Source organism: Tachyglossus aculeatus, chromosome 11 (genome assembly GCF_015852505.1).
Source record: "Tachyglossus aculeatus isolate mTacAcu1 chromosome 11, mTacAcu1.pri, whole genome shotgun sequence".
In the NCBI taxonomy this organism is placed as follows: domain Eukaryota; kingdom Metazoa; phylum Chordata; class Mammalia; order Monotremata; family Tachyglossidae; genus Tachyglossus; species Tachyglossus aculeatus.
In genome coordinates this window covers 56,406,633-56,422,852 of record NC_052076.1, presented here as the reverse complement: position 1 = coordinate 56,422,852, position 16,220 = coordinate 56,406,633, and the positions used below count along the sequence as shown (strand labels likewise).

General features: G+C 42.0%; 1 protein-coding gene across 2 annotated transcripts in view; it reads left to right on the top strand.

Annotated features, from left to right (window-relative positions):
* RSPRY1 (ring finger and SPRY domain containing 1) overlaps positions 1 to 15,691 on the top strand; it is a 56,930-nt gene extending 41,239 nt beyond the window's left edge. For both annotated transcript variants that reach the window (XM_038754661.1, XM_038754662.1), the window contains exons 10-15: positions 178 to 321; positions 6,824 to 6,935; positions 8,276 to 8,378; positions 10,631 to 10,783; positions 13,215 to 13,319; positions 14,663 to 15,691. In XM_038754661.1, the coding sequence (XP_038610589.1) occupies positions 178 to 321; positions 6,824 to 6,935; positions 8,276 to 8,378; positions 10,631 to 10,783; positions 13,215 to 13,319; positions 14,663 to 14,759 (714 nt within the window). In that variant the 3' untranslated portion in view covers positions 14,760 to 15,691. The remainder of the gene's footprint in view (positions 1 to 177; positions 322 to 6,823; positions 6,936 to 8,275; positions 8,379 to 10,630; positions 10,784 to 13,214; positions 13,320 to 14,662) is intronic.
* The last annotated feature ends 529 nt before the right edge of the window (positions 15,692 to 16,220 follow it).

The window sequence follows — 16,220 nt, the reverse complement described above, 5'->3', positions numbered from 1 at the left end:
CTACCCCAGCGCTTAAAACATTTCTTGGCACATAGTAAGCATTAAACAAATACTATTATCATTAGTATTATTGTTATTATTTCCACCAAGCTGAGACTGTTATGTTCTGTGTTGTGTCTAGTTGATTCCTGGCTCTTAAATGCTAATGGTTCCTAATTATGCCATTTGTTTTTTAAGGCTCGCTGTGATGCCTCTTCTTTTGAAAGTGTGCGCTGCACGTTCTGTGTTGATTCTGGGGTTTGGTATTATGAAGTCACAGTGATCACTTCAGGAGTAATGCAGATCGGCTGGGCCACCAAGGACAGCAAATTTCTTAATCATGTAAGTAGCACTCGCAGAGCAGCAGGGGATCTGATTTTCATTAATGTGAGGCAAAAGAAACTGGATTTGAATGCTAAAGGACAAAGCAATAATTATGGCAGGAAACGTGTCTGCCAACTCTTTTACAATGTACTCTCCTGAGTGCTTAGTACGGGGCTCTGCACACAGCACTCAAATATGAATGATTGTTTACGTAGCTGAGTTTTTAGCTAAGTCTCCAAAAGATTCTCACTGATTATGAGATGGGAATGCCAAACAAATTACCCCTTCATTATCTTCCCTGATTCTTAATTTTCCGTAGTTGTGAAAGATTCTTTGTTGTCCCTCTTGGCAGCATCTCAGCCAATCAGTGGCATTGGGCATCTATTGAATGCTAGGGGCTGTCTAAGCATTTGGGAGAGTACAACAATAGCAAGGCACACATTCCCTTCCCTCAAGTAATAATAGTATTTACTAACTACTACTTATGTGTAGACCACGTATTAAGCACTGGGAAGCGTACACAAGGGGAAATAAATCATGAACCCTGTCCCTTGAGGGCCTCACAATCTAGTTCGAGGTAGATGGACAAAAATCATTCATGGATTTCAAAAGCCAGAGAAAGAAGTATTAAAGGAAGCAGAACAGGTAGTTGAACATATAATGCTGAGGACTGGATGGAAGTTCCCAATTGGTATGGAGAGAGGTTGGGCTGCCCTGACTCGGAAGTTGGGAATTACTGGAGAAGGCTCCCTGGAGGTCCTTAAAGATGGGGAGAGCTGCGGAGCTTGGCACACAGCAGATGTAGTAAGTGTTTAACGAATATCATTTTTTTTAAAAAAAGATTCTACCTGTTGTTCCTGCCTTGATCACCAGTGTAGTTTCAAAGAAGGAGGGTCAGTAGACGTTTAAAGATAGAGATCAAACCCCACCCAATTTTTTTTCTTTTTGTCAGAGACCATCTTAAGAAATGAGCGCTTAAGCGAAGCCAAGAAAGCTCTCCATATTTAGTTGTGGGTCTAGATTGAAAGCCAGTGAAAACCATCTAGCCTCGGGTCCGAAATGCTGTTGTTTTTCAGGCGAAACAAATCCTCCTGTGCAGGAAATTTCTCAACTGCCCAGGCAGTCCGGAAGAAATGATTTCTAAACTGGATCGATTGGGATGGTTATTCTTTTCCCTCAAAGTACAGGGATGAGTTCCAAGGAAAACCCGCTCTGAAAGCTCATCCAGAAATAAAACTAACTCCAAGAAGAGCCCTTTAGCGATGGTAGATCTAGATTACTAAATGCAAGTCATGTGGATGCAGAGCTGTTTAAAGAGTAGCTTCAATCAATCAATTAATTGAATTTTTTGAGCACTTTACTATGTGCAGAGTGCTGTAACTAAGCGCTTGGGACAATATAACCAAATTAGCTGTCACGTAACGAGTTTACAATCCAGATGAGGAGCTTCAGATACCTCTTTGATTCTCAGTTTTATTGAGAAACTAGTTGGATAAATGTGCCTGGTGCTTAGCAGTACAAAACTTTTTCTTTTTAGTAGCTATTCATTCATTCAAATGTATTTATTGAGCACTTTCTGTGTGCAGAGCACTGTACTGAGCACTTGGGAGAGTACAAGATGACAGACATACTCCCTGAGTACAATGAGTGTGCAGTCTAGCTGGGAGACAGACATTAATATAAAAAATAAATTACAGATATGTACATAAGTGCTGTGGGGCTGGAAGAGGGATTGAGCACCAGATTTGAATAAGCTGAGTGCCATAGCTTTATCTTACAAAATAAAGTAACAAACTTTTAGCTCCTATAAAGAGATTAATTTTATTCCCCTCATTTAAGTAGTTTGAAAAACTATTGCTTCCTTTTCAAACTGTCTTCCTAGCACTTAATGGAAAATTTTTTTAATGGTTTTTAAGTGGTTAGTATGTGCCTGGCACTGTACTAAGCGCTGGAGTAGATACAAGATAATCAGGTTAGACACAGTTCTTCTCCCATTTGGGGCAGTGTCTTAATCCCCATTTTACAGATGAGGTAACTGAGGCATGGAGAAGTGAAGTTACTTGCCCAAGATCACCTCAGATAAGCGGCAAAGCTGGGCTTAGAACCCAGGTCCTTCTGACTCTCAGGCATGTGTTCTTTCCACTATGCCATGCCTGCTTCTCTAACTTGTCTCTAAGGGAACTGTTTCGCCTTTGGTTTTTTTTTTTGTTGTTCTTTTTTGGTGATACAAAGGGGAAGTGGTTCGAGATGGGCCTCCTCAACCTGGCAGCGTTCTCCAACACTCATTCAGCAAGCAGTTTGTCACAGATGAAATTCTGTAAAGCCAATTTGCCATCCAAGAGAGAGACCCCATACTTCAGGGAGCTGCAGGCCTTATAGTCCCTCAGCCCTTGAAAGCCAGCCTGCTTCCCTTTTAAAAAAATTTTCTCCTCATGCCTGTGATCATGTTCCTTGTCCTAATCAGGGACCCTTCTGATTTGAAGAAGGCTCCTTGCTGGCTGATTAGGATCTGAACACTACAAGCACTCCTGGCTTCCAATTCCTGTTGTCTTTATGCAGGGAGGACTTCCTGGGTTCCTCTCCTCAGGGCTGGTCCCGATGGGAGGGCCTCTTTTTTTTATGATATTTAAGTACTATGTACCAAACACTGTTCTAAGAGCTGGGAGAGAACAAAAGAAGTTAGGTTGAACACAGTCCCTGTTCTGCATGAGGCTTTGTACTTCCAAGCGCTTAGTACAGTGCTCTGCACACAGTAAGTGCTCAATAAATACAACTGAATGAATGAATGAGGCTCATAGTCCAAGTAGGAGGGAAAACAGGAGAATCGAGGCACAGAGAAGTTGACTTACTGGCTCAAGGTCACACAGCAAGCAGCTGACAGAGCGGGTATTAGAACCCAGATGTTTTGACCCCCAGGAGGATGCTCTTTCCACTAGGCCATGCTGCCTCTTGGCCCAGCAGAATCTCCAGGGAATAGCTTGCTCATAAGCTTCCTGTTGGCCCCAGATCTCATAGACTTCTGATGGCTCCAGGCGCTTTCCCAGAACTCTGGATTGGCCATTTCAACTTGTCCCATATGAATGGAATTTCAGAGTTTAGCTCACACAAGGTGAAATTTCTTGTCACTCGTGCCTTTATTGGCCTCTGAGACAAAGGGCATTCTGTTTCACCAAACATACCCACCCACCCATCCTTTGATGTGTAGTAGACTTCATTGCTTATATTACTGAAATTACAATTTCACTTCAAATAAGTGGTGGTGTTTGGTTAATATATTTATTAGACTGGAGATAGAATTCTCTTATAAAAGGGAAATATCTTCTGGATTCACTTAAGTACTAACCATTTACATTCCCTTTTCCATGTAAGTCTCTAGAATTGTGTTGTTCAGTTTGGTTAGGATGACCCAGACTCTGAAACTGTTCTTAACCAGGACTTGGATATATGGCTTAGAAATACAGCTTAGAATTTGGAAACAATCTCCTTTTATGAATGACTCCTGGTTTTTTGATCTTACATGTATAAAGTGAGAAATGAGGCTTTAAAACATCGCCATAAAATTCTTGGTATAAATCATGGTAAAATTTTTTTCCTGGGATTTTAGTCTGTCATTTTTCCCTGGTGTATGGGGGCTTGAAGACCTAGAGAGATTTTATTTTTTGTCATCTTTTGTCATAGATTCTTAGAGCTAATTCAAGATATCAGACTACTTCATTGTAAGATTTTCATTCTGTTTCGCTGACCATCTTTTAAACTCTGTGACAGACTACATAGAACTGTGGTTCTGCATTACTACTTCCATTCATTCATTCAATCGTATTTATTGAGCGCTTACTATGTGCAGAGCACTGTACTAAGCGCTTGGGAAGTACTACTTTTTTTTTGACTTCCATGCAGAAGTAGATGCGTTGCATATCAAAATATATTTATCAGTTCTAGTGTTCACAATTGTCAGTTACATCTTTATTCATCTCCGTTACCTAGCCTCTGCTAGAGCTGTAGAAAAATGGCTAGGTAGACCGTTGGAGAAAGGAGATGCAGAGAAACTGGGTGATCCATAAATTGGATCATTAGTCCCTGAATATTTAAGCGTACATTGATTACATTGATTTACCTGCCTCCTTATATCAGTTTAATGAGGTTGAAATAACTGCTTAAGGACTTCAAAAACTTGATCGAGTTATGAGTCGCTCTTTTGTCAGTCAAGATAAACATGAGGCAGGCAATGCATCTGCCAACTCTGTTATACTGTACTCTCCCAAGGGCTAAGTAAAGTGCTCTGCACATAGTAAGCATTTAATAAAGACGATTGATAAGGAAGTCGTTACTTGCCCCAGTCATAATTTGCTAACCTGAAACAAACTCTGTGAATCTTTACCTCTCTGAAGAACCTTCAGAATCCATTCTGGTTGGCTGGGGAAAGTGCACATTCACAAACTCCCCTCTGAAGTAGTGGGGTGCTTCTTTTGGAATGTGTTACTACCATGTGCCGTGAGGAAGAATATAACAGAGCTGAAAAAAGCCCAAAAAAGGTAGCCAAAAGGATCAGTGAATGGTGCAATTTGCGTACGAAAGTAGTCTTAAAAGTGGAGTCTTTCGATGGAGCACTGGAAGCTGACTGATTTTGAGGCTTGCCACATCACAAAGGGTATTAGTTGGGCCATCACAAAATTGTTGTTTGCAAAATTTCACAATACCATGACCAGTCTGGATTCACTGGAACTTCAGTGAGCTTAAGGCCAGTGATGCCCACTTTTCATTTGGATTGCAGGGGAGCCCAGGAGAGGACATGTGTCAAAAGAGTTATTATTTTTTTTAAGGCTATTTAAGTTCTTACTAAGTGCTGGAGTAGATACAAGCTAACGAGGTTGGACACAGTCCCTGTTCCAAGTGGGGCTCGCAGTCTTAATCCCCATTTAACAGTTGAGGGAAATGCGGCACAAAGAAGTGAAATGACTTGCCCAAGATCACACAGCAGACAAGTGGCAGAGCCGGCCTTAGAAACCAGGTCCTTCTAACTCCCAGGGCCATGCTCTTTCAACTAATAATAATAATAATTGTGGTATTAAGCATTTACTATGTGCCAGGCACTGTTCTAAGTGCTGGGGTAGACTGTAATCAGGTTGGTTACAGCCCACAGAGGGCTCACAGTCTTCATCCCCATTTTACAGATGAGGGAACCGGGGCACAGAGAAGTGAAGCAACTTGCCCAATGTCACACAGCAAATGGCAGAGCTGGGATTAGAACACAAGTCCTTCTGACTGCCAGGTCTGTGTTCTATTAGGCCATGTTGCTTTCCTCTAATTGGCCAGAAAGCCACCATTTTGGGTCCTCTTGGTCCTGATTGACAGTTTACACAAATCTTCTCCAAGACCCGGGGCGAGCAGGCTAGAGAGTCATTGCAGAAGGGGCCCCTAGGCAGAAGGCACCAAAGGAACCTAACCATTTAGACTGTGAGCCCACTGTTGGGTAGGGACTGTCTCTATATGTTGCCAATTTGTACTTCCCAAGCGCTTAGTACAGTGTTCTGCACACAGTAAGTTGCTCAATAAATACAACTGATGATTGATGATTACAGATAGCCAGAGTAGCCACTTGGCCTAGTGGATAGAGCACGGGCCTGGAGTCAGAGGAACCTGAGTTCTAATCCTGGCTCCACCACTTGTCTGCTGTGTGAACTTGGGCAAGTCGCTTCCCTTCTCTGTGGCTTGGTTACCTCATCTGTAAAATGGGGATTAAGACCGTGAACCAGAAATGGGACTGGGACCGTATCCGACCCAGTTTGCTTGCATCCACCCCAGTTCTTAACACAGAGCCTGGCACATAGGGAGTGCTGAACAAATACCATTATTATTACTAAGAGAATAATAAGAGAAGCAGCGTGGCTCAGTGGAAAGAGCACGGGCTTTGGAGTCAGAGGTCATGGGTTCAAACCCCGGCTCTGCCAATTGTCAGCTGTGTGACTTTGGGCAAGTCACTTAACTTGTCTGTGCCTCAGTTACCCTATCTGTAAAATGGGGGTTAAGACTGTGAGCCTCACGTGGGACAACCTGATCAACTTGTATCTACCCCAGCGCTTAGAACAGTGCTTTGCACATAGTAAGCGCTTAACAAATACCAACATTATTATTATTATTATTATTATTATTACTACAGTAGGTTTGCTAGGGATGCTAGGTGGTAAGTGGCTAATCGTGAGGATGGATATCAAGAAGAGCAAACATCATCATCATCATCATCATCAATCGTATTTATTGAGCGCTTACTATGTGCAGAGCACTGTACTAAGTGCTTGGGAAGTACAAATTGGCAACGTATAGAGACAGTCCCTACCCAACAGTGGGCTCACAGTCTAAAAGGGGGAGACAGAGAACAAAACCAAACATACTAACAAAATAAAATAAATAGAATAGATATGTACAAATAAAATAAATAAATAAATAAATAGAGTAAAAAATCCATCCCTGTGTTCTCTAAGCGTCTCGGTCCTTATTTCCTGCTCTGCTTTGTTTTGTTCAGGAAGGTTATGGAATAGGGGACGATGAATACTCTTGCGCGTATGATGGCTGCCGGCAACTGATCTGGTATAATGCCCGAAGTAAACCACATTCCCACCCCTGCTGGAAAGAAGGTATTCTCTCCCTGCTTCACGGTGGATTAAACGTACCGGGAGAAGTCACAAAGATTGGTAGTCTATCTAATCTGACCTTTTCCTCTTAACTTTCTGCAAGAAAATAAGGAAAGGAAAATAAGGAAAAAGGAAAGGGCTAGTAATAGGTCGTACTCATGTTGCAAATTGCTCTCATGGTTGGTATTATCTACCGTATCCTTAATCATTTCAGCGGTCATAAAGTTAACTCTAGAATCAAAGTAATCTTCTCTGAATACATTACATGCTTCATTAGATAAAGTGACCTTACTGAATTTCATTTACACCTGTGTTTTTCAGTAGAATTCCAGATTCCTTAGGAAGCGTATTTGTAAATGAAAGTATCTCTTCAGTCTTGAGTATTTTGTAACCGTCACAACCCTGACTGAAGTCAGCTAGTTTGGAGCTTTAAGCATATAGGGTTTGGAGGCACATAGAAGTGATAATAGTAATGAAGCGCTTACTATGTGCCAAGCTGTTCTAAGCACTGGAGTAGATACAAATTAATCAGGTTGGACTCAGTCCCTGTCCCACTATGGGCTGAGGTTCTTAATCCCCATTTTTTTACAGATGAGGTAACAGAGGCCCAGAGAAGTTAAGTGACTTGACTGCTGTGTGACCTCCGGCATGTGGTGGAATCGGGATTAGATCCCAAGTCCCAAGAAGGTGAAGCAGCGTGGCTCAGTGGAAAGAGCCCGGGCTTTGGAGTCAGAGGTCATGGGTTCAAATCCCAGCTCCACCAATTGTCAGCTGTGTGACTTTGGGCAAGTCACTTGACTTCTCTGTGCCTCAGTTACCTCATCTGTAAAATGGGGATTAAGACTGTGAGCCTCTGTGGGACAACCTGATCACCTTGTAACCTCCCCAGCACTTAGAACAGTGCTTTGCACATAGTAAGCGCTTAATAAATGCCATTATTATTATTATTAAGTCTTTCTGACTCCCAAGCCCATGCTCTATTTTCTAAGCCACACTGTTTCTCTAAAATGTTTAGTCACTGTAAGGCAACAAAACGGACAGACCACTTCCCTTTCCGGCTGACCTGCCTTCATAACCCCTAGCTCTAAATGACCCTTCATATCCCAGGTCCCGGACTTCCAGTCGCTTAATGACGTGGGTCGGTTTGCTGGCTAAATGTATGTCCTTGGAAAGGAAAACCTGAAAATTCAAAACTTGTTTCAAGAGGTTGTAGGTCATGGAAGGACAGCGTAAGGCAGAAAGACCCGTCGTCTCAAACTAGGACCCGTGCGGTAGGAACCGGGCCCCTGTGTCGTTTGGTGGTAAAAACATAACTCTAAAAGCGTTTTCACTTTACCTTCCAGGAGACACAATAGGATTCTTATTAGACTTGCAAGAAAAGCAAATGGTCTTCTGCTTAAATGGTAACCAGCTTCCTTCTGAAAAGCAAGTCTTTTCGTCGGCTGTGTAAGTCTGTCTCCACGTTTCAAACAAAGAAGGATCCGTGCTTGTCCCCCAAGTTGTCGTTTGTTACCAGCCTGGGTAGTAGTAGTGGTAATGGTATTTATTAGAGAAGCGGCGTGGCTCAGTGAAAAGAGCAAGGGCTTTGGAGTCAGTCATGGGTTCAAATCCTGGCTCTTCCACTTGTCAGCTGTGTGACTTTGGGCCAATCACTTAACTTCTCTGTGTCTCAGTTACCTCACCTGTAAAATGGGGATTAAGACTGTGAGCCCCATGTGGGACAACCTGATCACCTTGTAACCTCCCCAGTGCTTAGAACAGTGCTTTGCACATAGTAAGCGCTTAATAAATGCCATTATTATTAATAAGCATTTACTATGGGATGAACACTGTACTAAACGCTGAGAGAGAATACACAGAAGAGAATTATACTCTACCCCCATCGATGGAGGGGCTGAATTCTAGTTTGTTGGGAATCTCCTATCAGGAACGATAGAATGATTATGGTATTTAAGTGCTTACTCTGTGCCAGGCACTGTTCTAACCGCTGGGTTGGATACAAGCAAATAGGGCTCTCACAGTCTCAATCCTCATTTTCCAGATGAGGTAACTGAAGCCCAGAAGCGAAGCAACTTGCCCAAGGTCACACAGCAGACAAGTGGCAGAGCCGGGATTAGAACCCATTACCTTCTGACCATCAGGCCCATGCTCTATCCACTATGCCATGCAGTTTCTATAAAATTTATTTTTCTCCACACTGGGGAATCGAACTTCCGTCTCCCAGGTGACAGGCGGGGATACTCCCACTATACTAACGAGCCTCAGGCTGCAAACTGCACAGAGGAATTGATTTATAGGGAGAGCGGCTTGCCCAGACTACATCTCCCACTCTCACTCATCCCCTCCCAGTCACGTTCCTGCTGGAGCAGGGACTCAAATGAGCGAGCACAAACCCAGTTAACCAAGTTACGGGGAGAGCCAAGACTAGAACCCAAGTGTCCTGATTCCCCAGATCATTGCTTTAGCCTCAGTGGACCAACAAGGCTCTGAATATATATGTGTATATAGCCATAATTCTATTTATTCTGATAGTATTGACACCTTGTTTTGTTGTTTGTCTCCCCCTTCTAGACCGTGAGCCCGCTGTTGGGTAGGGACCGTCTCTATATGTTGCCAACTTGTACTTTCCAAGCACTTAGTACAGTGCTCTGCATACAGTAAGCGCTCAATAAATACGATTGAATGAATGAATGAATGAATTCTAGTTTACTGCACGTTGGAGGTATTGCATGTAGGTAATGCACAGACTGAAACCACAAGGTTTGGTGCACCAGTTCTACCATCAGTGGTATTTATTGAGTGCTTACCATGTGCAGAACACCATACTAAGCACCTGGGAGATACAATTCAACAGAATTGGCAGATGCATTTCCTGCTCACAGTGAGCGTACAGTCTCAAGGGGGAGGCAGACGTTACTATAAATCAGTCAATCAGTTGTATTTATTGAGTGCTTTCTTTGTACAGAGCACCGCTTTAAGCACTTGGAAGAGTAAAATATAACAGAGTTAGTAGATACATTCCCTGTCCACAGTCAATCAGTTGTATTTATTGAGTGCTTTCTTTGTACAGAGCACCACTTTAAGCACTTGGAAGAGTAAAATATAACAGAGTTAGTAGATACATTCCCTGTCCACAGCAAGTTTACAGTCTCGAGCAGGAGGCAGACATTAATACAAATCAATTAATCATATTTATTGAGCAGTTACTGTGTGCAGAGCACCGTTGTAAGCCCTTGAGGGTGCCCTGCCCACAATGAGCTTACAGTCTCGAGAGGGTGGCAAACATTAATATCAGTCATATTTATTGAGTGCTTACTGTATGCAGAGCACTGTATTAAGCGCTTGGGAGAGTGTAACACAGCAATGTAAATAATTTATAATATATCCTACAATGCCAAGATTGCAGTTTTGCAAAACTGTGGTAAAGTACTCTTTCTTCCAACATTGCAGCACTCTGAATCCAAACAGGCTTGCGCTGTTGGAGAGATATTTCCTAAATCCCTAACTTTATGCGAGCTTAAATGCCCCAGTAAAGACATGGGTTAAGGCAGACTGTGTAGAAGAATTCACTAAAAGTGCTCTCAGTTATTGATGAATAGCCCCACCATTCAAGTCCAAGGTCAGATCATCCCGATCCACTAAAACCAGTTCATAAGTTGTGGTTTATTTGACACCATTCTTTGTCCTCTTATCTGCAGATCTGGCTTTTTTGCCGCAGCTAGCTTCATGTCATATCAACAGTGTGAGTTCAATTTTGGAGCAAAACCATTCAAATTCCCACCGCCTATTAAATTTAGCACTTTTAATGACTTCGCTTTCTTATCGCCAGAAGAAAAAATAATTTTGCCAAGGTAAGACCAACTCCCAAACGTTTGGTGTGCTTCACTGTCTTTACCCTGGGTCATAAAGTCTTACCAATCTATTTACCTAGGTTTGGTGATATAAGAAACGTACCAGGAATGTTCTACAACTATCAGGACAATGAATGTCAATTCACTTAATTTTTCCTCCTAAATGTGACAAGACTGGCAACAGCTGTCCCTCAGCTGCTGAGTGCTTCCATTTCATTCATTCACTTGTATTTATTAAGTGCTTACTGTGTGCAGAGCACTGTACTAAGCGCTTTTCTTCCCATGAGGATTGAATGTGACCTACCCAACATCTGAAAAGTCTCCAGCTACTGAGTACTTATTCCCAGTTATGACCACCCCTAGCTGATTGTAAAAAACTTTCCTTTTGAAAGGGACAGTCTTCTCCAGTCTGTTTCAGAAGTATAGTCCTAGTGATAATGCAGTATCAATCAACCGTATTTTTATATGGTATTTGTTAAGCACTTATTATGTGTCAAACACTGTTCTAAGCGCCGGGGTAGGTGCAAGTTAAGTAGATTGGACACAGTCCCTGCTCACAGTCTTAGTCCCCATTTTTCAGATGAGGTAACTGAGGCACAGAGAAGTTAACTGAACTGCCCGTGGTTACACAGCAAGCAATTGGCAGAGCTGGGATTAGAACCCAGGTCTTCTGACTCTCAGGTCGTTGCTTTTTTCTTTTTTTTATTTTTTCCAAGTGCTTACTATGTGCCAGGCACTGTGGTACATACTGGGGTAGATGCAAGCTAATCAGGTTGGAAAGAGTTCATGTCTCACATGAGGCTCATGGTCTTAATTCCATTTTACAGCTGAGGTAATTGAGGCACAGTGAAGTGATTTGCCCATGGTCACACAGCGGACAAGTGGCAGAGCCGGGATTAGGACCCAGGTCCTACTGACTCCCATTATTATTACCATTATTATAGACAAGCTGCATGGCTTAGTGGAAAGAGCATGGGCTTGGGAATCAGAGGTCATGGGTTCTAATCCCAGCTCCGCCACTTGTCCGCTGTGTGATTTAGGGCAAGTCACTTAACTTCTCTATGCCTCAGTTACCTCATCTGTAAAATGGGGATTGACTGTGAGCCCCACATGGGACAACCTGACTACCTTGTATCCACCCCAGGGCTTAGAACAGTGCTTGGTGCATAGTAAGCGCTTAACAAATACCATCATTATTATTATTTTGGGTGGATTATTGGCGGAGGGAAGGGTGCCTTGGGGACAGCAGCAGCATCAGTCCTCGGATGGTGTCCTTGCCAAGAAAAAGGTCCCAATTCAGCTGCTGCTTGGCAGATAAAAAGGCTTCAGGTTTCAGCACTGATGTCCTTTACAAGTCTTTATACACTGGGTAGCATCCAGAAAGAGAGGGATGCATCCAAAAAGAAGTTCCCTAGTTTCTTCTCCAGGGAAAAGTCCATTGTTTCTTACTTAACTTCCAATCATTGAAAAGTCTGCTCATTCCTAAAGGCACTCCCTGCTATTTTAAACTTGCATTGCTTCTTGTATCCAAAAATGTCCAGGACTCCAAAACGGGCAACAATTTTTGAAGTTTTCTTGGAGGAGGTGAGATTTCAGGAAGGTTTTAGAGTTGGGGTCCAGAGAACTTGAAAGGGTTCTGGACGCGGGAACCCTTCAGCACTTTTTAGTCTTGTTTTCCTCTCCTCCTCTTCACCTCCCCCAAGCTGTCTTTATTTAGCCCAGTTTGAGGCAGATTTCTACAAATCTTTTTCCCTCTCAACAACAAAACGATACCCCAAAAATCATGTAGTAAGTTCTTCCATCTAATTCCAGTTTTAGTTCAACTTGTGTTGAAGATAAGTACATCAGCAGTTTAGTTGACATCCAGTTCTGAAAAGTCTCTCTCATAGAATTCCATAGAATTCATTGTATCCCTTACAAAAACTACTGTCCAACAACATGCATAGCTTTTAAAATGTACATGAAATCTAAGAGGCCTCTGTGACCAAAAAATGTAATGCAAGAGAAATCTGTAGTCCTCTTGCTTGTCTTGGATGTGTTTAGGCATCTTGGGGTGGTGTGAAATTGTTGCTGGTAAAAACTTTGCAATAGTTTTTTTGTTGTTCGTTTGGGTACTTAAATGCTTACTATGTGCCAAGCACTGTACTGAGCACTGCAGTAGCTACAAAATAATCAGGTTAGACAGTACTTGTCCCACTTAGGGATCACTGTTTAAATAGGATTGCATCTCCAAAGTTTAAAAATGAAATAAATCACTGGAGGGTCACACTTACATTTCACGTAGGACATAAATATTTCACTAGAGCCCATTTGCCTTTCTTTTGGTTTTCTCAAACATTAATAACAGAACATTTTATGGAAGCTTTTTTTTGAGTACACTACATATCCAAATTTAATGTCAAATGTTTTTTTTTTTCCTCTTCTGTTTCAGACACCGGCGCTTGGCTCTATTGAAGCAAGTTAGTATTCGAGAAAACTGCTGTTCACTTTGTTGTGATGAAGTAGCAGATACTGAACTCAAACCTTGTGGACATAGGTAAGATTGCTTTCTAGGAGCTTGTTAGGCTGAGATCACTTAATCAAATGGCATTTATTGAGTGCATGCTGTTTTCCAGACTATGTACTAACCCCTTGAGAGAAGCAGTAGAAGCAAAGGCATATTCCTTACTGTCAAAGAGCTTATAATCCAGTGGGGAAGGAAGGAGACACAATTTTTTATGAGTGCTTTAAAGCCAGTGATAAGGAGCTTCTGTTTGCGGAGGGGGATAAACAAATACTACAGGAGAGGGGAAACATGGACTGAACGTTTTTGTAGAAAAATGACCCGGGCAGTGGAGTGTAGTATGGACTGGAGTGGGGCGAGACAGGAGGCAGGGAGGTCGGCAAGGAGGCTGATACAGTAATAAAGGCAGGATAGGACAAGTGATTGGATAAACGTGGTAGCAGTTTGGATAGAGAGGAAAGGGCGATGCTGTTTAATAATAGATTAAGATGTCCTGAAGGCAAGAGGAAGTGAGAGGGAGGGGGATTGATTTGAGAGTCATCTGCATAGAGGTAGTAGCTAATGCTTGCAAGTCTGGTGAGCTCCCCAGGAGAGTAAGTATTGAGCAAGAAAAGTAAGGGACCCAAAACAGGGCATTGGGAGCACTCCTTAGGAGGAGTGGTCGGAAATTTAGGAAGCAGGAACCAGGTGGGAATGTTATTCAGAGAAACCAAAATCAAATATCCTCTCTTTGAGTAGGGAATCCTCAACTGTGTGGAAGGGTTTGGGAGATCGAGGAGGATTAGGTCTTGGCTCTGAGGAGGTCATTGATGACTTTGGGGGAGGGCAGCCCCAAGTAATAATCTTTGAGTGATCATGGGGTGTTAATTCCTATAAATCAAAGGTGTTGTATAGTCTTCCTAGAAAGTAGAGATTGAAATTCTTGCAGGGTGGTACCTTGGCACCTCACCCTGGAAGAATCTTGCAAACAGTGGTTAAACTAGAAATCCTCCTTGCCCCTTTCTTTATTCAGTTAATGATGTATCGGGTTGTTAGACTTGAGCAGGAGCCTTGAACTCCTGTCCCAGCTCCTTCTGAGCAGGTGTTCAGTGGTGGGTATTCAGCTCTCATAGAACTCTTGGCTTCATGCCATGACCCCTCTTCACATTTATGTTTAGGAGCTGATGAAAGTTTGGCTGTTGAGTAGAGACCCAGGCTTGAGCCATTTATTTCCCCAGTCCTCCTCAGGAGTGAAAATTCCCCCTTCTCTTCCCTGCCCCTTCCTGCTCCCCCACCCTGATGTTTCAACCATGGTTTGGTCCTCAACTGGATCCAAAAGTGAGGCCTCTTTCTGATTGCATGGTCTAACAAAAGCCGGAATTTCTTTCTTTTCCCAGTGACCTGTGCATGGACTGTGCCTTGCAACTGGAGAACTGCCCATTATGTCGACAAGAAATAGTGACTAGGGTCAGACAGATCTCTCATATTTCATGACACACGTGGAGAAGATTCATGGACTTATTTCTTATCAATTCCAGCTGATGGCATAAAGAATACGGACCTCCTTACCAGTAGTACGGACATCGAAACTCTAACCATGGCCAGATCGAAAGCTAAGCGGCGGTTTGTCTGATTTCAGGCAAAATTCTAGAATCCTTTAACTCAATTCAGTCCTGGGAAATTCCTTTTTTTTTTTTCCTTTCAAATTGAGGGCCGTATGCTCTGGGTGACTAAAGACTAAATCCTGTCTCCAAGAAGACAGAAGCAGACAGCCTTCCAAAGGGCTGAAACAGAATTTTTGCACTGGAATTACATGTGGAACACATTCGATTCTCCTAAATCCAGATGAGCTGTCCCTAACTCTGAATTCTTTATTTTTGGCAGATGTTAATAAGGAGAAGTGATTTGCCAGTGTTTCTTGGTTTAAGTATAGCTTCCTGCTGGTCAGAGACTGTATGTTGAGTGGACATGGACTGCAAGATTTGAATCTGTAAAATGTAAACACGTCTTACCTGCAAGTTACATGAAGGACATGGAAGAAAGCGCACAGACTATAGAGGAAAAATCCCGACTTTTTGATAACTCAGTGATTCCAAAGAACATCCTAATTTTTTTTTAACTACGGAAGATTGGTGGTATTTTCACATTCATAGTGTTTTTAGCCAATTTCGGTACCCACATTTTGTGAAAGAAATAATGTTTTACTGATGCAGGTGGAATTCTACAATAATAGCAATGCTGGACTGAAGAAAATTCCATATTTAGGGTATTTTTAAAGATACCATCAATCAGTTTTTTTTTTAATCTATTGTTTTTGCAAGCAATGTACCTTTGAAACTTTTGAATACTCAAGGCCTGGAAAAGGATTTTGAGAAAGTATTGATATTGTTTTAAATAAATTCATGTTATTTGAATAGTAAATTCAATCACAGATTGTTGACTGTCTTCATGAGAAAGTGTATCCCCCAGAGTCTCTTCAGTTAAAATCAGAACAGTGAAAAATAGAATTGTAAATTGAGCCCCTACTTTTTACAAGGTTCCATCTCACCAGTTGAATTTTTATTTACAGCAACTACTTACTGAAATTATGCTTAAACAGTCTTTTGAGTTTTACAATGTCTTAAATCTTCTGCACATTAACTTTTTCTTCCCACTGATTTAAAAATACCAATGAGTTTAATTTTATTTCAAAAGAAAACATCATTTTTCCCCTTCCCTACCAGTTGTCCTCTGTAAAGTTATAGTAACAACTGAAACCTCTGTCATGAGAGAGCTGATTTCGTTCCTGACTGTACTGTAAGCTGTTGGTTTGATGTCTTCAGGCTTCCATAAATTTTAAGGATTAATGCTCTTCCTTTCAGGTCTTAGTTTGTGCTGAATACAGTCATTTTCATTGAATAAACAACTTGTTGGCATTTTTGTTCACAAAAGATCTGACAAGCCTACTTCGGCACA